We start from the raw sequence: 26,762 nt of genomic DNA on the forward strand, positions 1-26,762 counted from the left end.
CTTTGCCAATTTTATTGCTAAAACTGGTGAACGGTAACGTTATTGCCCAGTTTTAAAGCAGCATTAATATGTGACTTTAGATAGCATGCACTGAAGGGAAGAAGAGAGGCCTCTGTTTTGCTTGATATGGGAAGAGTTGTGTGACCAGCAAACAGAGCACTTGTACCTCCCCATCTGTACTATTATCACAATTTTTGTTAAAATGCAATTCCAGTAAATTCACTGGATGTTTATCAAATTTCTATGTGCAAAGTACTGTATTGGGCACTCTGGAATGGAAAGATAGTAGGACAAAATATCTGGCCTTAAGGAGAATACAGTTTATCATGAGATTAGACTAGCACACAAAGATCAAGTATAAGGTGGGTTTAAATAAGTGGGATCAGAAACATAAAATGTGCTGTGAGGCCCAAAGGAAAGGAAGAGGGCCCAGGAAAGCTTTGAGGGGAAGTAGAATTTGAGATAAACCGAAGAGGATAGATAGGATTTTGATGGGTGGGGAAGGGAATGGTATTCTAGGCTGAGAAAGTCCATCAAATGAAGCTCTAAGCTGGAGAAGTTCAGAAAATGTTCAGGAAACTGCTAATAATTCATTTTTATTGAAGCAGAATAAATTTCTAGGGGATGAAGCTATGATTTGACATTCTTTGACTGTCAAGGTGGTGAATTTATGCATAAATTATGAAGAGGGGAACATGTGAAGTGTGCGGGCAGGGGAATAATTTGAGGAGTCAAGCTGTACTTCATGAGGTTATCTGGCAGCCATGTTAAGAGTACACCAAAGCACCAAGAGATAAGGGGCATAGAGGTTAGTTTTGAGATTGTTACAGTGGTATAAATAAGAAATAACTAGGGCCTAAATAAAACAACCAAAATTTTCCATCTACTTCATGAAATCAAATTATCAAATGTAATGTCCAGTGCCTTAGAAGGCTATATAAATGTCCTAAAACAAAAATGGTGATTCTTAACTCCAGCAATTTCTTACTGCTTTCATCTACTGAATTCAAAGTGTGTCTTTTCACTTGCTAATTGATGCCGAATTCAGACATCTTCAATCCAGAAACTGGCAGAGCATCTGTTCTTATTGCAGTCTATAGGAATAGGGATGGGAGAAAATATATAATTTCTAGCAATGCATTTATTATAACAAAATTCTTGTAGAATTAGGAATGTCATGAGACTTTGCTCTAAGATTTGATTTCTAAGTAAATATGGGCTTTTATATTTTTTGTATTTTTAAGGTATGCCTCAGTTTCCATTTTTTTAACTTCCATTAACACAAACATCATGTCTTTCATTTATTCTGTATCCTCTATTTCTTTATTCCTTGACCTTTCCCAACCTGTAGTACCTATTATGATGTTCTGAGTATGATGTTCTGAGTCATCATCACATGGAATCAAATACTATATTATATACCAGGAGCTAGTTAAAGAGAATTTTATAGATCAGAGCCTTTTTATGAACTGGATAACACTGATTAATATGCACAGCCAGTGCTATATACAAAGGACATCTGTAAGCCATACTGTGAGTGGATTATAAAGTATTTCTGTATGTAACATCTCTGCCCAGTGGGCACTTGACTAAAAGAGCTTTATAAACTCAATCTCAGCAATAGAAAATGTCACGCCCTTGATATATTGCCTCATATCCTTGGTCATCATATCATCAGTATTTCCTGGTGATGTTTTTAGTTATATTATTTGGTTATGATATTTAATTTAAGCAAATTAGGAAGTGTTTTGCTTTGTGCTAACATCAATTCATCCGGAGCAGCCTGCATGCTTGGGCTGATTTTCTTTCAGCATGTATGTCTTAATCATTCTTTTGATGAAATGACTGGTTAGGTGGTAGAATGCTTAAACTAAACCTGTTTCTGTCAAATATCTCAAGGAATATCTGCATATCACCTGGCCAGCTCATAATTCTTCTCAGGCTCTGTTCATTAATATACATAGATGATACGGCAGGCTTATCTCAATAGGAAATGTGGCTGAAGATATCCTTGAGATAGTTAATACTTACTTCTATATCAGCTGGACAAACTTTAGAAAGTCCATAGTCTTGGAACAGTTTTTGTTATGATTAAAACTTTAACCTTGGTCCCATTAGTTTAAGAAATACACCCAAAAGACTTTTTGATTTATTGGAACCATTTAATCAGAAACTAAGCTTACTAAAAAAAAAACAAAAAAACTAAGCTTACTACATGAGTCACATGGAAAATGTTTTAAAGTGTCACCAAAGGGGAGAACAACTTGCACCCCTGAGGGCTGAGGAGCCTTGTGCCCTCAATCTGAGGCCTCTGTTACAAGGTTAATAGCAATGCTACTTCCTTTTTTTCCCACTAAGGTCTCAGTTTTTACTCGTTTCACTTTTGCTACCAGATTTCCCAACTTTCATGATTACATTTTTCTTTCTAGTTATGGCTTATATTTAAATAAACACATTATCCTTGAAAATAGCCCACAATCTGAGGAGAGTAAATTAGGAACTCTTTTAGAGAGACATTGCAAATGTATGTCCCTAGTGTTTCGGGGCAATGGATTCTTTGGATTAATTACAAGGAACTTGTTCTGTGAACATAAGCTCTTTGGCTATAGTTTCTACAGGTTAAATGGTACACTCTTTATGCATACATCCCCCACCTACCCTTTCTGAATAGTGCCCACCAGTGACGTTACTGTGCCAAGACCTCTGATTTTCTAAGGAATTTGCTCTTTCTACAATTACTCAGGGAAAGAAAGGCAATTTTCTTTTAATGTTCTGACTCTCAGTACCATTTCTAACACACTGTCAGCCTGCTTACTAGAGTTCTTTAAAAGGTGTAAGAGGGATGTTAGTGGAAGGCTTGAGGCTGGACCCTGCTGCTCTGAGAGAATAAATTTTGATTTCTTTCCTTTTTTCTTAAAGTTAAGAATCTTAATCGTAATAGCTGTGAGTCTCTCAGAGTGGATGTGCAGGAAAGGTTTTCTTCTGCACAATGGTTACCCTGGAGCTAAAGTTAAAAACAAATTGTAAATGCTTTAGTGCTGCTGAGCCAGTTTGTAGCCCTGGAATAATAACTGTCATCACTGCTGCTGTCCAGGCAGCAGACTAAGGGCTGCTGGGTAAATGATTAGAAACACATGTGAGAAATTTCATTTTCTATGAGAATAGAGATCTTGGAGATGTCTCTGGGTTCTGGAATTACTACTTGATTTGCTGTTATTCTTAATCATTTTGCTGTTTCATTGCCCAAGTTTATATACCCCCAAAATAAACTTTTTTATTGAAGGAGACTTCATGTAAATCTAGATTCATGATAAACCATTTTCCTGTACTTTTTTTCTTATTTTATTGGTCATTTGCGTAGAGTTTTGTTTTTCACTTGAAATATTTTTTGTTGTGCTGAAGTAACCCTTAGATGAGGCATTATGTGATAATGGATAAAAATAAATTTGATGTCCACATCATCTTGTTTGGAGCAGACCCAGAAATTTAATTAATAATACTTAGTGTCTAGATAAAGAGTAAAAATAACTGTTTTATTTCTTCAGCTCCCACCTTGGGCCTGTGGATTCATAATGGATACAAATTCAGACCCAAAGAACTGCCCCTTTCAGCTTTGCTCTCCTATACGCCCCCCTAAATATTACACATATAAGTTTGCAGAAGGCAAACTGTTTGAGGAAACTGGACATGAAGACCCAATCACAAAGACTAGTCGTGTTTTACGTATAGAAGCCAAAAGCAAGGTAAGTCTTTGTGATCCCCACTGTCAGCCTCTGTTTGTTGAAAGGATACTATTTGTCAAGTATTGTGCAATTGCTGGGATTACATTAGCACAGTTTAGTAAAGTGGATCTCACATTCCACAGCAACACCCAAATGATTTTAGGGGGTACGTGGACTTTTTTTTTTAACTTCTGATACGCATGCATTTATTTAAACATGGATTAGAAAATTTATAACCATCATAGCAAGCCCTTGATTTCATGTGTTGTGTATATTTGAATATTAAAAGTTGATTTAAAGAAGGAAATAATCAAAGTTTCTCTGTAGTTATGACAAAAATTATGAAGGTAGTAAGCAATTGACTAGAGTGAACTAGACTAATATAGACTCCCTGCCCTCATGGAGATTAAATCTAGTGGGGAAGATACTAGATTTTGAAGAAGTAATTACTAATGTACTGATTGCTGCCAAGGAAGACGTACTGAGTACAGTGGAAACATATGGTAAAGGGACCTTACCTCGTCTGGAGAAATTGGGGAAAGCTTCTCTGAGGAAGTAATGCCTCTAGGATGATCAAGAGTTAAGCTAGAAAAGGGGAAGGAGGATTCTATTTTGTGCAGAGGCTCTGAATTGAGGGAGAAATAATGCATTCAAGAACTATAAAGGAGAACAGTATGGCCAAAGTCTAGCGTAAAAGAGGGAAGATTGTCCGGGGGCAGTGGGAGGTTGGGGAGGTAGTAAGTAGAGAAGAAAATTTGAGCAAGTGAGGAACAAATTAATACATAAACTGTGGTCTTGAATTTAAGGAATTCTCAGAGCTTAGCACATCATACATCAGATAATTTCGCATGTACTGACAAAGAATGAATCAAAACAGAAACCTTTTTTCCTTGTGAATTTTTTCTTTAATTGACTTTTTAAAAAAATATCTTTAAGCAAAGACTACTTTAATATTATAAAAGCAATACACGCTTATTAGAACAAATGCAAAAATATAGAATGTATAAAGTTTAAATGACTACTTTTCAGTCCTATTTGCTGTACTGCATATAAATAATCATTGTTAACACATTATCACCGTCCAGATTTTTGGTTTTTGTCAACAAAATACATATGTTTAGGCTTTGTTTTGTTTTACAAAGATGGGATTTATACCAATATCCCAAAATGTTGTAATTATACCCCAAACGGAAAGAACAGTGAAGCTAAGCTCTTGGAGAGCCAAGGGGTTCTTCGTACATTAGGGAAGAAGGAAAGCAACCGCTAAAGGGAAGCTGCTATAACTACAGGCATTTCTGCACAGCTGATGAACTCTGGGATTCAGGCCATCACAGGACTTGCTACCATCCTTACCTCTTCCTTTTCATAAGTTTTCAACCAACAAGTTTTTCTCTGCTTGTTTAAGTGAAGTTGGGTAGGAGGCAGGAAGATGAACACAACAAGATTATTTTATAGAAATTAATCTGCATCATTTTATAAGAATGAATCTTACTGAGAAGTGAAAATTCAGTTACACTGTCATACGGGTATAATAATGAGAGGAAGAGTTCTTCCTTATTTGATAACACTCTAGTGCCCCAAAGTGAAGTTTTCAAAATGGGAATGAAAAAAATGGGGAGAGTGGCCTGGTTATATTATTTTCCTTATGTAAACTAGTGCTTTTTCATTAGTTTCTGTAAGCAGGGTGAGAACCAACATTTCTACCCTTTTTCTATGAAAGGAAGTCAGTTGAGTGTGAACTATACTGGAGTATAGTTATTTGCCCTAAAAATAATTCAGATGTTAAAATTTGTAAAACTTAAACCGCTTTTAAACATTTTAAAAATAAATAGGTCTTTGAAGAGGATGTGGGTGGGTGTTAGGTCAGTAAGAGATTTCAGATTTTAATGATTCAGAATTCTGACTATTGAGTACAGAAAATTGAGTTGTTAAAACTTCTTTAATTAGCATATTTGTATATATATTCAAAGATGAGAAATGCCTATACGTAACCGGACGTATAGGAAGAATACCATGCTAGTATGTCTAACCTTGATAGGTATTTTGGCTTGTCCTGAAGGAAAACAAAATTAGTTATACTGAGTAGTGAAGAACTCTTTAAAGTCACTTTACTGTCCTGAAAAGCTACATTTAATAAACTATTTTCAACCCAGACTCTTGCTGTTCCTTTCTAGTTACTATTATAGGTCAGCAGAGTAGCTGAAAATTAAGGACCCTGAGGGATTTTTAGAGACCGTAACTCTTTTGTCTTAATTAAATGAAGTTGGTGCTCAACATCAATAAGCAGCACATAAAATTGGGGTTAAAACTGTTTGAAAAGACTTCTTTACCTGCATAGTAAATCTTCATTTCCAGGATGGAAAATTAGTGCCAATGACTATTTTCCATAAAACGGATTCTGAGGACTTGCAGAAGAAACCTCTCCTGGTACATGTATATGGAGCTTATGGAATGGATTTGAAAATGAATTTCAGGCCTGAAAGGCGGGTGTTGGTGGACGATGGATGGATATTAGCATATTGTCATGTTCGGTGAGTCAACACATTTTGCCTGGCCTATGAGTACTGGAGTATTGTCACATGTTCAAAATAACAGTATATTGGGGAGCAGAAGTTTATTTTCTCATTTGTATTGTTGAATTTGTGTATTCTTAAACCTGTGCTAGTAGAACCTGATTCAGTAACATATTAATGCCAAAAGCAAAAGGGTAGATTTTTCGGATTTTACACCAGATTTTTAGGATTTTTAGAAGAGATAAACTGAGCTCTGTACTTTCTTAGTTACATTATTATTTCCATTTAATTCTCCTGAGTTTGGGTTTTTCTAAAATAGCCTCTTAAGCTGGACTCCCTTTTTTCCACTCTAACTTCCATTTTATTTAAGCTGTTTTCAGGACACTATTAGTACTATATGTTTCTGCTTAAAATTCTTTACCACTTCCCCATCTCCACAATAAAATTCAAATACCTCAGTATAGTATTTAACGTCCTAATGATTTGGCTTATCTTTGTAGTGGCATCTGTCATCACTTCCCAAACATGTCCTGCTCTCCAGCCATGCACATCCTACACATCCAGCCTCGCTACATGCTTTCAAATGACAACCTCTTTCCCCTCTGTGCCTTTGCACATGCTGTGTCTTGATGCCTTCTCTTTCTTTGCCCTTCTGGGAACTCACATTCTTCCTTCAAGACTCAGCTTAGGTATCACCTCCTTAAAGCATTCATGTTCCTGACTCCTATATATACCACTAACCTGACAGGTGGATGTTGTCTCCTCTGGTTCTGGTTCTGTTATAGCAGCAACCACATTGCTTGGTAGCTGTTCTCTTTCCCTGCAAAATTATGACCTCCAGGACAGAGGATTCTACTTGTTTATATTTTTAAGGCCTGCATTTAGCACAATGTCTGGTAAATAGTAAGCAGGCACTCAAAGCATATTTGTTGAGTCAGTTTGTTTTTTTTTAAGGAAGATTTTTTTTTTTTAACAACTAGTCAAAAAATGATACTGTTTTTCCATATTAGGTACTAGAGTCTTGCAAAGCTGACCATTAGATCTATTATAGATATTATTCTTGTTTAAATTAGATGATCTTTAAAATCCCTCTCATTTCTAAGATTCTCTATTTTTAAAACTAGAATAAGGTTTCATAACTGACTCATTACTAAATTATGTCACTTAAATTATTAAATCTTTAATATGACACTACCTTTGCATGCTTCAGTTCTAACTCTGCCAGTTCCACTAATTTTTTTCTGAATGCAGCAACTCTTCTTGTCTTAAAATCTCTACATTCTTGTCTTGCAGATACAGATATTTTTTCAAATTTCTGACAGCATAATTGTTGGGACGTTTCATCCTACAGAACATCTTTATTTTTCACTCTTGCTTTATCCAGTGCTTTATTACCATTTTCATAATCCAGTAGTGACCTAGATCTTTGATAGAGGAGATCCTTAGCAGCTTGAGATTCTTCTTAAGTAATATTTTAAAAGGTCAGAAAGTTTGAGGTCCTCATCAGCTGACACTTTTTCTTGTTTTATCAAACAGTTCTGAACCTTTAAGAAAAACTTGCATATATGTGTAGAATTCTGAGTTCCTAAAGCATATAATGAAGAACCAATTCTATTGTAATCATCTGCAGCACTTTTGTGGGATCTCGTCATCCTATCAGATTTAGCAGATGCATCCTTAACTCGGTTATGATATTCTAAAAGGAATGTTCGTTCATGCTCAAAGAAATCATCTACATCCTTTACGCAAGAAACAACTACTTCATCTGCTGATTTAACCACATTTTTAAAGAAATCTTCAAGTTTCTCTTTTTTATTTTTTCCTCGCACAGTCAAATCTTGATTATATTCCAGGAAGACATAGAAATTTAAATCTTTCCTCAAAATGGGATGTGCTGCCACACAACACAGGAACACTTCATGCACTGCAACGGTCTTCTTGAATATTGCCAAATACTCAGCTTCCAGCTCCTGTTTCATCTTTGTGAATTCTTCCTTTGTCATAGACCCTTCTTCTCCAAGTTTCTGTAGTTTTTCCCTTGAGGCATCAAAATCAGGTCTTGGTGGTGCTTGGAGGGATAATGTAACCTGCATAGTCTTCACTTTCTATGAAGGAATCATGAAGCCAGATAAGTTCCTCGTGTTGTCGAACAACAGAAAACTCATTTTTTAAAAAATTTGGCAATGAACTCCTTGTGTGAACAGTGAATTTTACTTTCTCTCTCTTACTAAGAGCATCAGAAATGTCCACCTGTAGAGCAGCATCACTTTGAAGATCTACATTTATTGCTTTAAGTCCGCGGTCCTCCTCTGAGAGGAAGTCGGGGCCGTCCTGCAGGGTTGGCAGGGCCCGGCGCGCCAGGGGAGAGGATGGAGTGGGGGAGACACAAAGGGAGACATTAGTGCCAGGCCGGTGAGGCCCCCATGCCTGCCCCACGCCTGCCGCCCCCCACTGCGCGCCCGGGGCTCAGCGCCGCCTTGAATCAATTTTTGATTGTCTGTGTCGGGTTGGCAAACTTTTTCTCTGAAGAACAAAATAGTAAACATTTTAGGCTTTGCAGGCCACATATGGTCTCTGTTGCATATTCCTGGTTGATATTTTTTTTCCCAACCTTTAAAAATGTAAAAATCCTTCTTAGCTCAAGGGCCATACAAAAACAGGCCTCTGGGGAGATTTAGCCCGCAGGCTGTACTTTGCTGACCCTGACCTATATATCATTAACATTCTTTCCCCACTAAAACTTTTTTCCCCTTTAATTTCAGGGGAGGTGGTGAGTTAGGCCTCCAGTGGCACGCTGATGGCCGTCTAACTAAAAAACTCAATGGCCTTGCTGACTTAGAGGCTTGCATTAAGACACTTCATGGCCAAGGCTTTTCTCAGCCAAGTCTAACAACCTTGACTGCTTTCAGTGCTGGAGGGGTGCTTGTGGGGGCATTGTGTAATTCTAATCCAGAGCTGCTGAGAGCTGTGACTTTGGAGGTAAGTACTCTGCCTCTACTGTTTACAGAATAGGGAGGCGTGAAGTAATAGATGCTCTAAGAAAAATTTTCTGTTACAGTTTTACCATAGCATAGGAGTATAACAAAGCTTTTAAATTTTAAGCACAGAATTGTAGCTCTGGGAGAACTTCCCTGACAGTGTTCTTTATTGATTTTTAAGGATTTCCTCTGAAGGATATTAATGGCTGTTCCCACTGATCATTTTTTATTTGTAAGAACATTTAGAGTTGGTGGAAAAGAGACAAAGCATATACGAAACACCAGATCCAGGAAGTCAGGCCAAGCACACTGACTCTGGAATGTGTGAAATCCTTTGACTCTTATTGCCCATCAACATTTCAGTCCTGGATTTAGGGGCTCTCTATTTTCACATACTCTATTCTTATTAATGGTCTTTAGGAATATTTTCCTATACTTCAATTGAAATATCTTTTCCTGTTCTGAAAAGGCTCTATAGTCTTTTCCTAATGTCCAAAGTTATGAAATTATAGCCGCTCATTTCACCTCCATCTTTCTCCTGCTTCCTGGTTAGTGTAGGGGAGAAAGAAATTTTCCTCTTCCCTCTAGGTTCTTCTGGCTGGTCTCAGAATTAAATTGACATGAGACAGATTAACAGGAGAAAAATCAAACAAAGTTTAATAACATGTATACATGGAAGAGACCCAGCAGACTGAGTAACTCACCAAAATGACCAGAATGGTGGCCATGGTTACTCACCTTAAACACCATCTTCAGCTAAAGACGGAAGAGGATGTTAGGGGTAAGACTTCAAGGGGTAGAAGGCAGTTCACATGGAGGTGGAAAAGCAAAAGTTTGGTAAACAAATGTTTGCTGGGTTAGCAGAGACCATGGGACACAGAGTGGACTCTGGTCTCTAAGCATTTCCCCACCACAGCTAGTCCGTATTTATTATCTGGTGATGTTCCTGTAATACACCCTCTATCTAAATTCTTCAGGCTGTTAGGGAGAAGATCAACGTTTCTTCCTGAGTCTTTTGGGCCTTGATTGTTTTCAGCTTGAAATAACCTGGGGGTGACAAATTTTGTTCTTCTACCGTAGATATTCTAGAAGATAATGACTAGGATGGAGAGAGTAAATTATTTTCAGGTTTTTTTTTTTTTTTGAGGGTGTGGGCTATACACTGTGGGCTTGAATTAAGTAAATAAGTGTTAAATATTCCTGATCAGTAAATCTATTTTTTAATAGAAATACTTAGAAGGGAAAAAACTCCATGCACAAAGACAATAATGGCAGAATTATAAAGAAAATGCAACTAACTTTTGACTTTTAGAAATCAGAAAGGAGGGCTTCCCTGGTGGTGCAGTGGTTAAGAATCCGCCTGCCAGTGCAGGGGACACAGGTTCGAGCCCTGGTCCGGGGAGATCCCACATGCTGCGGAGCAACTAAGCCTGTGTGCCAGAACTACTGAGCCTGCGTGCCACAACTACTGAAGCCCGTGTGCCTAGAGCCCGTGCTCTGCAACAGGAGGCCACCGCAATGAGAGGCCCGCGCACCTCAACAAAGAGTAGCCCCCGCTCGCCTCAACTAGAGATAGCCCGCGCGCAGCAAGGAAGACCCAACACAGCCATAAATAAATAAATAAATTTTAAAAAAGAAAGAAATCAGAAAGGAAATAATCAGAAATATATGTTTAAGAATATTTATCCCACACTGCTTATAATAGTGAAGAATTGGAGGTAATGCAATTATCCAACAATTCATTCAAAGTTTGGAGCCCATTATGTCTGATTGGTAAACCTAAGTCATGTGGCTACTCTCGCTCTGAGGGAAAGCTGGGAAAGGAACTATCTGGCATTTAGCTCCTCTACAGTGAGAGGCAGGCTGTCTCATAAGGTTAGGGATATTCTAAATGCAGAAAAGGAGCTAAGATGCTAGGCAGCCAAAAAGAATTGCATTTGCCCATATTTGCTTAATGTTAATAAAAGAGAAAGCTGCAAAACATGTTAACAGAAGATTATACAGCTATATGAACAAAGCAGCCCCCATTTTATTAAATGTTTTAATACTGGTTATAAGCCAATGAGTGATATTCTTTTTCACCTTGGATAATTTTCAGATTTTCTTCAATTAGCATTTATTACCTTTTTATTATGTAAAATGTCCAACTGAGTTTATTCATGTGTTGTTGGGGTTTTATTTTTAAATATTTATTTATTTATTTATTTATTTATTTTTGGCTGCGTTGGGTCTTCGTTGCTGCACGCGGGCTCCTCTAGTTGTGGCAAGCGGGGGCTACTCTTCGTTGCGGTGGTGGGCTTCTCATTGCGGTGGCTTCTCTTGTTGCAGAGCACAGGCTCTAGGCACGTGGGCTTCAGTAGTTGTAGCAAGTGGGCTCAGTAGTTGTGGCTCATGGGCTCTGGAGCGCAGGCTCAGTAGTTGTGGCACGTGGACTTAGTTGCTTGGCGGCATGTGGGATCTTCCCAGACCAGGGCTCGAACTCGTGTCCCCTGCATTGGCAGGCAGATTCGCAACCATTGCGCCACCAGGAAAGCCCTTACCTTTAAGTTTTAATTGTGGTAAAATAACATAAAATTTACCATCTTAACCATTTTTAAGTGTGTTCAGTTCAGTAGTGTTAAGTACACTCACGTTGTTATGCAACCAGTTTCCATAACTCCTCATCTTGCAAAACTGAAACTCTGTACCCATTAAATAGCAACTCCCCAATTTCCCCTTCCTCTGGACCCTGGGAACCACCATTCTAGTTTTCTATGAATCTGACTACACTAAGGCACCTCCTATATAAATGGAATCGTACAATGTATTATATGTCTTTTTATAACTGGTTTATTTCACTTAGATAATGTTCTCAAGGTCCATTGTGTTGTAGCAGGTGTCAGATTTTCCTTCTTTTTAAAGCTGAATTTCATTGTATCATTGAATTTATATTTTGCTTATCCATTCATCTATCAGTGGACACTTGGGTTACGTCCACCACCTTTTGGGTATTGTAAATACTGCTGTGAACAGGGGTGTATTCTTCAAGACCCTACTTTCATTTCTTTTGGATATATACCTAGGAATAGAATTACTGGATCATATGAGAATTCTAAGTTTAATTTTTTAAGAAACCAGCATACTCTCTGCACCGTTTTACATCCCCACCAGCAGTGCACAAGTGTTCCAGTTTGTCCACATCCTTGCCAACACTTTTTTTTCTTATAGTAGCCTAATGGATGTGAGGTGGTGGCATTTATTATGTGAATAAAAGAAACAAAACTAAAAGCAAAAATTGTGAAATTGGAAGATAAACCCTTTGTCATTTAAGGAGTCTGAATACCTTAAAAGCCAGTTATAAATCACAGGCCCTGGTTACAGACTGGCTAATTAATCTGGCTCCTGGGAATGTACATAACTTCTTGAGCTTTGTTCTGTGATGTCAGCATGTATATTCATAAAGTATAGTATTTTTCTGAAACTCATTTTACCAATTTATTAATTGAAGTTTAAATTTCTCTGGCTTTTTTTTTTTTAAGGCACCTTTCTTGGATGTTCTCAACACCATGATGGACACTACACTTCCTCTGACATTAGAAGAATTAGAAGAGTGGGGGAATCCTTCATCTGATGAAAAACACAAGAACTACATAAAACGTTACTGTCCCTATCAAAACATTAAACCTAAGGTAGTGAAAGACAGTTATGATATACTATCCTGAAGTGATAGAGAGAATAATGAAAAGGATATTTACCCGAGCCACAGCAGGAATTTAGTAAGGCCTTAGATTGTTTCTGCTTATAATACTCAAACTCCTTTCAGCCCCTTCTCTGCTCATACTCCATGTTTGTTTCAACTTAATAGCTCAGGAGACTAGATTCAATAAGATCAAGGTCTCACTAGTCAAGAAAAGGTTATTCCAGGTAACAAATAGTCTAGTATTGTGATGCCATATATCTCTCAAGAATATCAAATGAGAAAAAAAAGTCTAGCACTTAGGGAAAAAAAATTGGAGGTAGTTGTTTTTCATAATCCATAAGGTGGAAAGGGACCATAAGGAATAATATAAATTCTTTGTACATCTCTTTTCTTTCAGCATTATCCTTCGATTCACATCACAGCTTATGAAAATGACGAACGTGTGCCTCTGAAAGGAATTGTAAACTATACTGAGAAACTCAAGGAAGCCATCATGGAGCATGCTAAGGACACCGGGGAAGGTAGGAGACCACCTGGGAGTAGGGGACGTAGCTACATGGACTGTCACCTTCAGTGTACTGCTCAGGGTAGTACTGCAGATCAAATGAATCACCCATGATTCTAGACAAATCACTGTTTTTCCTATGTCAACTACCCATTTGAAGCAAATGTAATAACTATAACTGCCTCGCCTGTTTTTCAAAGGACAGCATTAAAATAAGGTAGGCAAGGCACAAAGAAAAAAGTAAATTTAAATATCTACATAACTTGGAGATGTACTATCATACCGTATCATATCATTCATTCTTTAATAAAATTAATTGAGCTGTTATTCTTGGGAATCTCTAAAAACAAATTCTGAAGTTTTTGCTCTGGAGCTTCAGTGCCCAAACTAGCAGCTTTAATTTTCTCTAGATATTTCAATTTTACTAGACAAGAACTCTTACCATTTTTCCTTGCCAAGACATGCCAGGACCTTCTGGGCTCAGGGTCAGAGGGTCTCACATACAAGTTTCCAGACAGTTGCCCTGTATTCGGTTCTGTGTCTCACTCTCACCCATTGCTATAGTTGGTGTTTCCAGGTCACAAGGCTCTCAGATTCCGTAAGACCGATTGGCTTCCTTCTCCATGTAGCCCTGTAGTCTCTTCCATCCAGCTTCCTCTGCCTCTGGTCCTCCTCCTGCTTTTCCTGTTTCAAAAATTTGTTTTCTACTGCTCTCCCCACCTCTCCTGTCTTTGTTGTTGGTGGTGGTGGTGGTGGTTTATGCCTTTCTCCTTCGCTATTATTTTAACAAGAGTGCTTGGAAGGAGCCGGGTGAAATGGGTGGGTCTCGGCCGAAAACCTTCTAATTGTTTCATATGTTAACTCTTTCAGGTTATCAAGCCCCCAATATTATTTTAGATATTCAGCCTGGAGGCAATCATGTGATTGAGGATTCTCACAAAAAGGTATGCTATCAAGCCCCTCTAAGTTGACAGATCCCCAATTAGTGATGTGTTGTACTCGGCCTTTCAGTGGTTGCAGCAGGGTTTGTGCCGGCTGCTTCACCAACTGTCAGGTCTATGGCTGAGACCTGAGGGGGAAGGAGGAACTCAGTCAATAAAGAGAACAGGTACTTGATAAGTGAGCTCTGTCAGAGAAAGTAGTTGCATCTCAGTTGTTGGGAGCTTTCTGCCTCTGTGCCAAATAAAAAATACCTTTGCCATAAATTGCTGACTTCAGGGTTAGGTGAAGATGGATGGACAAGGAGAGACTTGAACACTGGAGTTTTACCACAAAGGCCTTCTATCTAATTTTTTTAATGTGTTCCTTTTAGATTACAGCCCAAATTAAATTCCTGTACGAGGAACTTGGACTTGACAGCACCAGTGTTTTCGAGAATCTTAAGAAATATCTAAAATTCTGAAATGCTGCATTCAGTGGAAATTGGAAACACACTGAAATATTTCATAGTCATATTTCCAGTTACATTAACAAAAGTGAGTTTTTTAAGTTAGTAAATAATTTTTTAAAATTTGTTTCTCCATCCAGATTTTGTTTTGTATACAGCTCACTTGCTTATACCATTGTCTCCATTGATGCACATGCCCCTTAACCTAGGAAAGTAGTTTTCAAACCATGCTCTGTAGAAGGACATAGAGAAGGGAGTGAAGGAAGGATTGGTGGCAGCAGAACTTTCCCCTTTCCCGCATCAGAACAGGTTTGTTTTACTCTGATTTTCTTTGAACAGTTTACAAATCAAGGTCCTGCTTCTTTGCTAGTGAACATTTTTAGATACTCTAGCAGTTAAGTGATCCTCCAATTTCTGTACCTGCATTTTATGGAAGAAGAAGATATTCCTCACATTAAAATTCATTAGATCTCTTTAATATTCTGGAGTCCTGAGGTGCTCTGATCATCTCTTATTGATGCTAACTCAAAAAAATTACAAGTTCCTGCAAGGGGTAATTTTCTTTTAAACACTTTATTATTCTTGAAAAACATTTGAGAACGTTTCCTAAAGCAGTTTCACTCAAGCTACAGAAATATCTAAAAATTAATAACCGCTCATAAAGTTCACCCAGCAGCATGCTGCTGTACGTGAAGTTACTGCAAATGCTTACAATAGAACAGAATGCCAGCGTCTCCATCTCTTTCACAGAGGTGCCTAACACAAGCTGTGCAGTATGTTCAGTACACTGGAATAGCATGCCCGGTTGGAAACAAAACATCTGTCTTGGAAAGCTGTTTGGTGATGAAGGAGATTCCTCGTGTTGTATTCAAGGATGAGTCCTTCTCCCTTGTCCAGTGTAATGGCATGTGTATCAACTTCACGGCCTTTGTAGGCAGAATTGGTACTTAACCTTATCCTTACTCTTGTGGGAATATCTGAAATCATTTCCTTTAGATTTAGCACTGATAATTCTCCAAAATTCAGAACCATGAGGAAGACTCTGTCTGTGCCGTCCAGCTCTCTTGTGTACACAACAAAGTGGTTGTCATTCCTCAAGTAGCAAAACCAGCCCCTGCTGAGGAGCAGCTCATTGGCGTGAAGCAAACTTAATTCTTGATACAACTTCAGTGCTGATCTGGGCTGAGTCTTTTGGACCTATTTTTTTTAAAAAAGAATATTCACATAAATGTTTGATTCTAAGAGTATCAAATAAGGAATTATTTCCCCAAAAAACTTGCTTCTATTTTAACCCTTAAAACAACTACCAACTTTTAAGTATTAATAAGTAGGTAAGAATAGTTTATTTAACTACCGATAGAAACTACAAATTCAGGGTTTCACCTTGTCTGAGAGGGATTGCTGCGTGCACAGTTCTCTGCTACATCTTGGCCAGAGCTGATGTAGAGGCCAAATTTGACTCCACTGAATGTCCGTGTCTAAGTTAATGGATATTTAACTTGCCTAAAGAAAGTCCCTTTATGCTATATTTAACTGGCAGAAAAGCAGCCATCATGGCCATGGACTCTGAGAATCTCTGGTGAACTGGGGCTTCTCTGTTCTCTTTTGTAGAATAATGTGTAGGTTGGTGTAACATTAACAGATGCTAATTATGAACAGAAAATTGCAGAAAGGGATGCAAAGCAAAATGCTGCCTAAAGTGAAAGTTAAAATATGCCCATTAAAGAAGATTGGGGTTAATTTTACAGCTATATAAAATATACATAATTTAATGTATTTTTCTTGTTTTCCTTTAACATTTCAAGCATCTTTTGTTATTATATTAAATGTCATTTTAATGGCAGAATAATAATCTAATGAATGGTTATACGATACTTAATCATTCCCTTTCATTTTGACATTCAAGTTTCTAGTACGCTTCCCCCATATTTGGATTATTTATTTAAGATATAAATATCAGAAAGACAATTATTGTCAAGGAGTATGGATGCTTGATACATAATGCCAAATTTGTCTTCATAAAAGCTGTTGCCAAATCAGTGATAGCATTCATTTCATTGTAGTCTTGCCAGCCATGTTGACCTCAGTGGTACTGGTGGTTGTTTGGGGCAGGTGCGTAATGTGTGGTGTTTAGTGAATATCTAATGAATGTCTGAAAAAGTTTATTCTGTGTTTATCAGGTACAAAGGTGTTTACGGTACATGTATATGGTATATGTATATGACTTGTCAAATTACTACTAACATTTTCTATAGCCTTAGATAATGCATGAAAAAGCACAGTTCAGTGCCACTCACATAAGAAGTGCCCAGTAAGTGTTAACTATTATTTTTGTCTACTTCATTTACCACTTTCTAGAAGTATGTTGAAGTGTCTCTCTGTAATTGTGGATTTATCAGTCTTTCTTTGCATTTCTCATAGTACTTGTTTTATACATTTTGAAGCTATTGTTAGATGCATAGATTCATGATTTATAGTGGAATGTTCTTTCATCAGTTTTTGAAAATTGCCTTTGTCTCATGCTTTTCATATTGAATTCTATTTTGTCTGCTATTAAATATTTCCACACCTGCTTTTTGTAACTTTATTTTTTTTTAAATAGAAAATGCATGCATACAATATAAAATTCAATTTTAAGAATAATATATAAATGGTTTTCTTCAACACCATCCCCTAGCTTCCCATTTTCTCTCCCAGAGATAGACACTATTACTGTTTATATTCTTTCATTGTATGTTTCATATGAAATGATACATTCCATGCCTGTGCAGACATAGGTAGACATACTTTTTCCTTCTTTACACAAATAGTGGCATGTTACCATTCTGTACCCTGTTTTTTTAATTATTTAGTACATGTTAGAGGTGGTCTCTTATCAATGCACAGAGAACTCCCTCATTCTTTTTCACAGCTGCGTACTTGTCTGTTGTATAGATTAACCATAATTGATTCAACTGGCTTTCTATTGATAAAATATATAAATCATTTCCAGAGTTTTCTGCTATCAAAAACAGTGCTGCACAATCCCACTCCTGGGCATATACCCTGAAAAAACCATAATTCAAAAAGAGTCATGTACCACAATGTTCATTGCAGCTCTATTGACAGTAGCCAGGACATGGAAGCAACCTAACTGTCCATCAACAGATGAATGGATAAAGAAGATGTGGCACATATATACAATGGAATATTACTCAGCCATAAAAAGAAACGAAATTGAGTCATCTGTAGTGAGGTGGATGGACCTACAGTCTGTCATACAGAGTGAAGTAAGTCAGAAAGAAAAATAAATGCCATATGCTAACACATATATATGGAATCTTAAAAAAAAAAAAATCGTTCTGAAGAACCTAGGGGCAGGAGAGGAATAAAGACTCAGACGTAGAGAATGGACTTGAGGACATGGGGAGGGGGAAGGGTAAGCTGGGACGAAGTGAGAGAGTGGCATGGACATATATACACTACCAAATGTAAAATAGATAGCTAGTGGGAAGCAGCCGCATAGCACAGGGAGATCAGCTCGGTGCTTTGTGACCACCGAGAGGGGTGGATAGGGAGGGTGGGAGGGAGAAGCAAGAGGGAGGAGATATGGGGATACATGTATATGTATAGCTGATTCACTTTGTTATAAAGCAGAAACTAACACACCACTGTAAAGCAATTATACTCCAATAAAGATGTTAAAAAAAAAAAAAGAAAAATACCAATGGGATAGGTTAAAAATCATGTTATATAAATTTATATTTCTTTTAAAAAAAAAGTGCTGCAGTAGAGATCCTTGAATATTTATCATTTTCCACATGTGCAGGTACTCCTAGATACAGATATCTAGGAATGAAATTACTAAAGGGTATGTGCATTTTTTTGTTTTGAAAGCTACAGCCAGGTGGCAAGGTTTCTTTTTGTTAGCATTTGCCTGTAATATCTTTATTTTAATTCTTTCTGTGTCCTTTTGTTTTAGCTATGTCTCTTATGTCAGATTTTGTCTTTGTTTTCTAATCTAAGAGCTTATATCTTTTATAGGTGAATTTAACCCATTTATATCTGTGATTACCATGTTTAGACATAATCCTGTAGCCTTATTTTTTATTTTAGTTGTACTAATGTTTTATTTTAGTTGTACTAGTGTTTTATTTTCTTCTTTAGCTTTTTATTGGATCAATTGGTTTTCTTTATGTAATTTTTTTCCTTCCAGTATCCTTCGAAAATTATGCATTTATGTCTTTTCTTCTGATTGTTACCCTTAAAACTGTAATAACCATTTAAAACATATTTTTTTCAACATACAGAGCAGTGCTGTCCAGTAGAACTTCCTGCAGTGCCAAAAGTTCTGTTTCTGTGCTGTACAATATGGTAGCCACTAGCTGCTGAGCACTTGAAATGTTGCTAGTGTGAAACAGGAACTGAACTTTTAATTCTGTTTAATTTTAGTAGGCACAGTGGTTAGTGGCTACTGGACAGCTCAAATCTAGAGTGAGTTACTGTTTCCATCCTTGTAAAGTGCGTTAGCCTGCACGCATGTGCATTTGCTCACTCTCACACGCACACACCCTCCCTGCCACCATTTCCCATGTAGAAATAAATCACTAAGATTTTTACTCCAGAATACCTTATTTTACATTATGTATCAAAAATTATTCATCCTTAAGTTTTGTTGGTTCCTTTCCTCACTATGTTTTATACATCATGTCTTCCTTTTAGATTCCTTTTTGGTTTTGTTGGAGTCCCCAATTTCTCTTTCAGGAACTGGCTATACATGGTAAAATTTGGGTCCTTGCTTTTCCATCTCTGTTTTGCTCCTGAATGCTAGTTTGAATGGATATAGGATTCTTTGTTTAGAATCAAGTTTCCATTACAACTTTGAAGGTAAAGTTCTAATGTGTTTTAGTATCCAGTTGAGAAGTCTGATGACAGTCCAATTTTCAGTCCTTTTCTCAGGCAATCTATTTTTGAGTTTGGTTTCTTTCTGTATATTTTTAGGTTTTCTCTTTATTAGTCTCTGTTCTTTTCTAGAACTCCTTTTTTGTTATATGTTGGAATTTCTAGATTTATACTCCACATATCAAAAATTTTCTCTTTATACTGTTAACTTCTTTGCCTTTTTTTTTTCCATTTCCCTTGGAATATCAATGTCTTTTGTTACATGCAATGCAAATGAAAAGCCCTTTTTTATTGCTATCAATTTACTATGGTGTTTCGTATTTTGATTGTGTATTAAAATATAATCATGTTGTGTTTTAAAAAAAAAAAAAAACTTCTTTGCCTTTTTACAGTACATTTTGGGATAAACCCTTGAGTCAGTTTTCCAGCACACTAATTAGAACTTCTATTTTATTGTTTATTTTGACAATATTTTTGTATTTCTAAGATATCTAATCACTTCTTTAAAAGAGTGTTAAGGGCTACATAAAACAGTCTATCAGGGAGGGAGCAGTTTTACTAATAATGAAGTCTTATGTTATATTTTCTTTGCTTTCTACAATGTTTTGTTAGGAATGGTGTCTCTCTTTCATGGTCTTAATTTTTCTCAAATGTAGTGTGATTTTTGGTGATTCATTTACTTTTGTATTTGATATTCCTTGTTTGCCTGTCTTCAGTTGCCTGCCTCTACTAACTGTGAGAAGCCAAGTTGGAGGTAGGTCTGGTTTGTCTTTGGGGTGTAGGGATTCTTTTCCTGTTTAATGGTGACCAGCTACCTAGGGTCCTACCCTCCTCTTAAGGCCTCTGTGAACTGAGGAGTAAAAACTCTTATTTTGGAGATCATTCCTCAGTGAATCATCCCAGGGAATTAGGTTTTCTTCTCCTTTTTTTCCTTCAACTGTTGTTGTAGAAGTTTAACAGTATTTCAAGCTTTGCTCTACTCATTCAACACGAGTATGATCACCAAACAGGCCCTGAGTTTTTTCCTCAGGCAAATTCTGGGGCAGCCAATTGCAGCGGTGGAGGAACATTCCTGCTGTGCTCTCACCTGTACCTGTCAGTGCTGTTTTCTCCTGTGTATTTTAGATTATGGTTTCTATGCTCTTGTTTCTTTGTAATCTTAATTTTACTTTCTATCTTCTAGAAAGTACTTAAATTCCTGCCTTGTTCTAGGGCTATTATGGAGGTGTTTTATTAAAAGGGCATTGCCTGGGACTTCCAGTTATTTGATTATGATTTAGCATCCCTCCAAGCACTACTCATGATCATTTTAATGACTTGACTAATCTGACCATTATTTTAATTTGCATTTACATTTTTCCATCTTTGCTGCTGTACTTTTTTATGTAGGATTTCTTACATATTGGATTCAAATTGGCCTATGGGAATATTTAGGACATTTGGACGTAATGAAAATCAGTAAGTGCACTTAATCCAAAACACAAATGTTAATATACAATTTTTGTGTTTCAAGGACCTATGACCATATAAAACAAAGTTATCCCTGGGGTGCTTGGATCAGGGAGATGTGGGAACAGGAGGGTTTGCCTGAAGTTCTGTATCAGAATAATCTGGGGAGTGTTTTCAAAATACTTAGTAGATGCTATAAAACTTGTATCCTCATGTGATGCCAGTAATTTCTCTCCCCCTTAAGTAGTTTAGATTGTGTTTTCCAGTGAAAACAGCTGAAACTCACCTGAAGCCATTTCATATTTTTCTGGTCTAAGGAAATGTATTTAGCACTTTGCTGGAATTAATGCATTCCTGTTTAAGAAATTTGTTTGCTGAACTTGGCAAAGTTGATCACCATGAGAACAGAAAACAGTATAGGCAAAAGCTGAAGGGTATGCTTTTCCGGAACAGCTACTTTTAGGGATTATTCATGCTTCAATTTCTGTAGGTAAACAGCCTTGCTCTCAAGAATCTTACCCTAGATTGATTGATCGATCTCTTACTTTCTTTCCTTCCTTTTGAGGGGTGGGAACAGAGAAAGGATAGCAGGCTTGCTGAAAGCCCTCCATAAAATGTTCTTAATATTTCATAGCTCAAAGTCATTCCAATGAAGAGTTGTATATTCTGTATGATACTTCATATGGTACACTTCTGCACCAGTTTGCATTTTCACAAAAACATGATTCGCAAACTCCTTAAAAACGAAAACTGCAAAAGAAGTCTATGTGATTGATTTAAAGAGCATCAGTTAAGGTTTTAGACAACTCAAGGTGAGTGTATGTTGTCAGCAACAGAAACTCATTTCCTGTTCTGGAGTTAGCATGAAATTTTCATTGATACTTACATCAACATTCACAGTGTGGTAATCTGAACTGGTGGGTAACCAGGTGTGATTGCCTTCAGAAAAACCAGCATTTGAGCTATTGTCCCACTGCATTGGTGACTTTGAGAGAAGAGTATCCTATGTCAAAAGACCGTAAAGAAAAAAACAGTGATCTGATTATTAAAAGAAATGTAATTTGGCCATGATTTACTTCAGAAGTATTTAATTCCCTGTATTTCTCAGCTAGTACTCAAATTCATTAGCATTCATAAGGAAAAGGCCTTAATATTCAGTACATAAACCAGTTTTACACTTTAAATCGGAAAATAGTTAATGACATCTTGAGTGTGAATAAACTACTAACTGAACATTGATACATGCTTGGAATCTTTGCTGCTTTTCCCTAAAAATGAGTAATGTAGGATTTCAAAATGTGCCATTTACAAACTCATTATAATGTGATACAGTGATCGGTGAATTCAGGCATGCAGCCATGTACAGGTGAGCCTAGATTGTATCCTTTTTAGCCTGGTTATCGCATGAGTGCACACACAAATTTAGGAGCTCAAATAGAAAAGGTTTCATTGTGACTAAATATTAGGGAAATTGGATCTCACAATTGAAAGCTTACCATACAAATTATAGCTTCAAGGTCTTTCATCTGCCCAGCAACATAATTGTGAGATCCATGGCCTCAAACAAAAACAAAATTTAAGCTTCTCAGGCCTAAGGCTGTCCATTACATTTGTTAGCACAAAGATTCTTCCTTTTATGTTATGGCCAAGCAAGATCTAGCAATACAGACAAGCACTATAATAAATGTTCTTAACTCCATTTCAGGTAGAGGGCATTCGAAACTCAAAACATGGCTTCTTAAATTTTAGTGCACCTGAGAATCAGCTGGAAAACATCTTTGAAATGCAGATCCTGGGCTCTACACAAGAAATTCAGTTGTGTGGCTCAGCAAGCAGCATTTCCCCAATCAAGAAAGCTGAAAAATTCTCACTGCCTAACAGTGAGAAACAAAAGCTAAGTAATCATGATTTTCAGCAGCAGAATAGAAATAGTAAATTTTCTGATTTGGCAAAAAATGAGGATTTGGTGTGGTGCATGGTTAAGTTATATTAACTTACAACATCATAGGTTTCATTGAGATTTGTGGCTAAAATATTTCTCATTCCTATTTCTTCCCCGTAGTAAGTTATGGGAGTTCCAGGCAGTGTGAATACAAGCATGTTCATGATGTTGACATATTGTTTCCCCAGACGAGAAGTCAGCCGGTCATTGTCTGGTCCACCAGTCTGAAAGGCAGATACTTTTTTTTAAGAGCACAGCTCTATACAGAGTTTTCTGAAAGATTTACCCTATTTCACAAAACGTCCTTCAGGCAGAAAAACGTGGTTAACCATGGGTACCTTTGTATCAGCAAGCCTGCATTTGAGTCCTAACCCAGCTCCTTGCTGTACAATTGACCATCTGACTGACTTGGCCATTATGATCAACAAAATGGTGATAACAGCTTATTTCACATTCATATTGCAAATAAGACGAAATTTATGAGGGTACATATTAATATTTTTGCACATTTGGATAAGAGAATATTGACAGGAAAGGAAACAAGTGTTTCCTCCAAGGAGGGAACAGGTGGAGGGGAGCGGGGTGAGAGAAAGACTTCTGATCTGTCCCTTTGTGTGTGTGTGTGATTTTTGAACTATTCAAAAAAATTTTTAAGTTAAAAGGTAAATCAGCTTTTACAAAAATATTTAACAGTCTAAGAAGAAATTTTCTATAGGACTTCCTATTTTTAAATATATTTCTTTGTTAAATGTTCTGATTACATATTTTAACATCTAGTCCTTATTTAAGAGTTTATTTAAATCACCTAACCTTTCCATTTTACAAATGATGAAACAAGCTCTGAGAAACTGCATCATTTATTCAGGTCAAGGTCATGAGGCAGAACCAAACTTTGAACTTGAGTCTGAGAATATAAACTTGGTTGTTAGAATTCAGGAAAAAGGGAGCTTGCTTTTTTTATTCTTTAGATTTACTGAAACTGTCTTTACAATTATCTTTTTATAGACCATTGTATTCTTCTATTTTTATGGCCAGAAAATTAGGTCAAACTTTTCCACCATTTATTCCTTTTCATTATCTCCAAAGCATCTGACAAGAAACCCTGTGATTTCTCAAGTCTTCTGAACCTAGATCACTTTTCTTTCTCAGAACTGAAATCAAGATTAGCATTGGACAGAGATCAGGGCCTCTCACAAGCTGAGGTCCAGTTGCCTATGATATGAGACTATGAGTATATGAAAAAATGTGCTACAACTACATTATAAAATTTGTATAGAGAGGGGGTACTTCTGGAATGGTGGAGTAAGGACCTCAAAAAAATCTCTACCATGAAAGCAAGGAGAATGCTGGCAAAAACTGTAAAAATCCACTTTTTCAGAACTTGGAAATGAAAGGCTTACAACAATACAAGGAGTGTTCAAGAAAAACAGCTGGATCTCAGAACAGCAAGCTTTGTATCATTTTAACTGGCCATAATCTCATGCCCCTCCCCTCAGATTCAAGATGATAGCCTTGAAAACCAACAGAAAATGTAAAAACCAGCAGCCTAGTAGCCACTGGAGGACCAAAATAGGTTTTGAGTTCATCAAAATCTCCATCTCTAGAGAACTGGCACTGTTTGACCTTTCTAGCAGCTCACTTTTGGTTGGGTTTTTTCTTTATCTGATCTGACTCAAAGCTAAATGTGCAGATTGTCTTATCCCCAAGGCATTTGCCAAAAACAATCAGCAGCAATTGATTATCATTATACTTGCCTGAGGTGGTGTTACCAACCTGGGCTAAACAGAGACTGACCAAAAAACTTTAAAGTTAGGAATAAGATGACCATAAAGGGCTTTGAAAGGCTCTGGCATTTTCCTGGAATCTAGACGCCTACACACATGCACAGGGCTGCACAGGTAGCCAGGGAAGCCCCAAGAATCTAATCTCTCCTCTCCGGCTAACCCTGAAACTCAAGCAGAAAGGAAACACTAAGGCGGAGCTGTGAGCTGCCTGCCAAAGTGTTGAAAGCATGCCCGCCCCGCACACAGCCCCTCAGCAAAGGCTGGGAGACTTAACACGTTCAAGGCATCTAAGGAATCTTAACAATCATTAGCTGACCAAGCAGAGACTTCAATGGTCGCACACAACAAGTAACACAGAGTTTATAGAATTAATCCAAGAAAGTCACTGAAGAAACAAACACTGGAGAGGGGAGAATGTGATTTCCAAAATTTCTACAGTTACTATTTAAAATATCCAGTTTCAACAACAACAAAAAATACAAGACATGCAAAGAACCAGGAAAGTATGGCCCATACAGAGGGGGGAAAAGCATCAACAGAAAACTTGGCTGAAGAAACCCAAACAACACTGGACTTAGTGGACAGTGACATTAAATCAACTATTACACGTGTGATCAAAACCTGAACGATGTCTACAGGATTCTTACAAGTATGAGAACAATGCCTTATCAAATAGGTACTGTTAATAAAGAGAAATTATGGAAAAAGCAAAAATTACAGTTGAAAAGTACAATAAAGGAAGTGAAAAATTCCCTAGACAGGCTGGACAGATTTGAACTGACCAAGGAATCAGCAAATGAGACAGATCAGTTGAAATTATCTAGTCTCAGAACCAGAAGGAAAAGAATGAAGAATGACAAGAACCTGGTCAGGAGCTGGGATGCATCTGGCTCACTAAACAATCACAAAATGAAGGAAAGGTGAAGGTCACTTAGAGACAAATGTGCCCCTTGTTTCAGAGGACTATTCAGCAAGCACACCAGCACCGTATGCTGAGCTGGGCATAAGGACTTACCATCCAATTAGGCCATTTTCCTTCTGGCATGTTTTCCATCCACGATGTGATAACCTCAAACACACTGTTCCCAGAAGGCATGTCTAGTTTACCGAAGTAACTGTTGAAGGGAAAATCTGCTTCTTGGATAAAAGGCAGACCATAGTACATCATGGTCTTGGCAATGTTTTCTCCATGGGCTTCAGTCCCCATGAACCTGTAAGAGTTGGCAGTGCAGTGACATCAGGGCCTGTCAGGAGACTGGGAAAGCGCTTTGCAGCTGCTGTGTCTCATGAACAGGATGTTGGGAGGTGAATGCGTACTATTAACCGTATTGGCTAGGGCTCACTAGGAAGCAGAATCAAGCCAGATACCAAGAAATGGCAAACTGGGTCACCTGGCAATTTATCGTCATATTAAACCCAAAGACTAGCCTAATACTAAGCCATGTCTAAAAGAATCACGTTTGGATCTCAGTCAATACTGTTCTTTTCTTTCTAACTCTGAATGAAACTCAGTAACTTCCAGGAAGACTTTAGTTAGCAATTCTCATCACTCCACTTAGAATGTACAGTATATGTCTGCATATAAGGTAAGAGGGGTTCCCCCAAAATTCCCCTTGTATTGGAATCCCTATAAAGTCTCACTTTATTATTGGGGTGCACTCTCAGTTGTTGAAAACCAAACACTCTTCAGGGAAGACATATTCGCCTGAAATGACCCACATCAATGCTTGTTTTAGCTGTTTGAGACATTACATTAGTAGATAAGTAACATAGTATCTGGAGCTCACGTGTTTCAGTTCCAGTCCCATCTCTGCAGCCACTACCTATGTGACCATTACCTGCATGCTCAGAGTCTCAGTCTCCTCATCTGTAAAATGGGAATAGTGATCAGAGGGCCTACTTTAAGGAGAAGAAATTTCTTG

The 26,762-nt window shown here is 37.4% G+C and overlaps 2 protein-coding genes and 1 pseudogene across 8 annotated transcripts in view; 1 reads left to right on the plus strand and 2 right to left on the minus strand.

The window, feature by feature from the left end:
• The window catches only part of PREPL (prolyl endopeptidase like), a 58,513-nt gene extending 41,160 nt beyond the window's left edge, over nt 1-17,353 (plus strand). For 5 of the 7 annotated variants that reach the window (XM_059943440.1, XM_059943442.1, XM_059943444.1 and 2 more), the window contains 7 exons: nt 3,546-3,743; nt 6,078-6,253; nt 8,998-9,214; nt 12,732-12,881; nt 13,290-13,413; nt 14,268-14,341; nt 14,710-17,351. In XM_059943440.1, the coding sequence (XP_059799423.1) occupies nt 3,546-3,743; nt 6,078-6,253; nt 8,998-9,214; nt 12,732-12,881; nt 13,290-13,413; nt 14,268-14,341; nt 14,710-14,799 (1,029 nt within the window). In that variant the 3' untranslated portion in view covers nt 14,800-17,351. Of the gene's footprint in view, nt 1-3,545; nt 3,744-6,077; nt 6,254-8,997; nt 9,215-12,731; nt 12,882-13,289; nt 13,414-14,267; nt 14,342-14,709 lie in introns of all 7 variants that reach the window. The other 2 variants (XM_059943437.1, XM_059943439.1) reach the window with 1 other exon arrangement.
• Nucleotides 7,416-8,611, minus strand: LOC132377281 (sorting nexin-6-like; annotated as a pseudogene).
• The window catches only part of SLC3A1 (solute carrier family 3 member 1), a 31,657-nt gene continuing 20,236 nt past the window's right edge, over nt 15,342-26,762 (minus strand). The window contains exons 7-10 of the mRNA XM_059943445.1: nt 25,856-26,051; nt 23,113-23,280; nt 22,001-22,117; nt 15,342-15,981 (exon numbers count right to left, since the gene is read on the minus strand). Of these exons, the coding sequence (XP_059799428.1) occupies nt 15,541-15,981; nt 22,001-22,117; nt 23,113-23,280; nt 25,856-26,051 (922 nt within the window). The 3' untranslated portion in view covers nt 15,342-15,540. The remainder of the gene's footprint in view (nt 15,982-22,000; nt 22,118-23,112; nt 23,281-25,855; nt 26,052-26,762) is intronic.

The sequence above is a fragment of the Balaenoptera ricei genome, chromosome 13, assembly GCF_028023285.1.
Source record: "Balaenoptera ricei isolate mBalRic1 chromosome 13, mBalRic1.hap2, whole genome shotgun sequence".
In the NCBI taxonomy this organism is placed as follows: domain Eukaryota; kingdom Metazoa; phylum Chordata; class Mammalia; order Artiodactyla; family Balaenopteridae; genus Balaenoptera; species Balaenoptera ricei.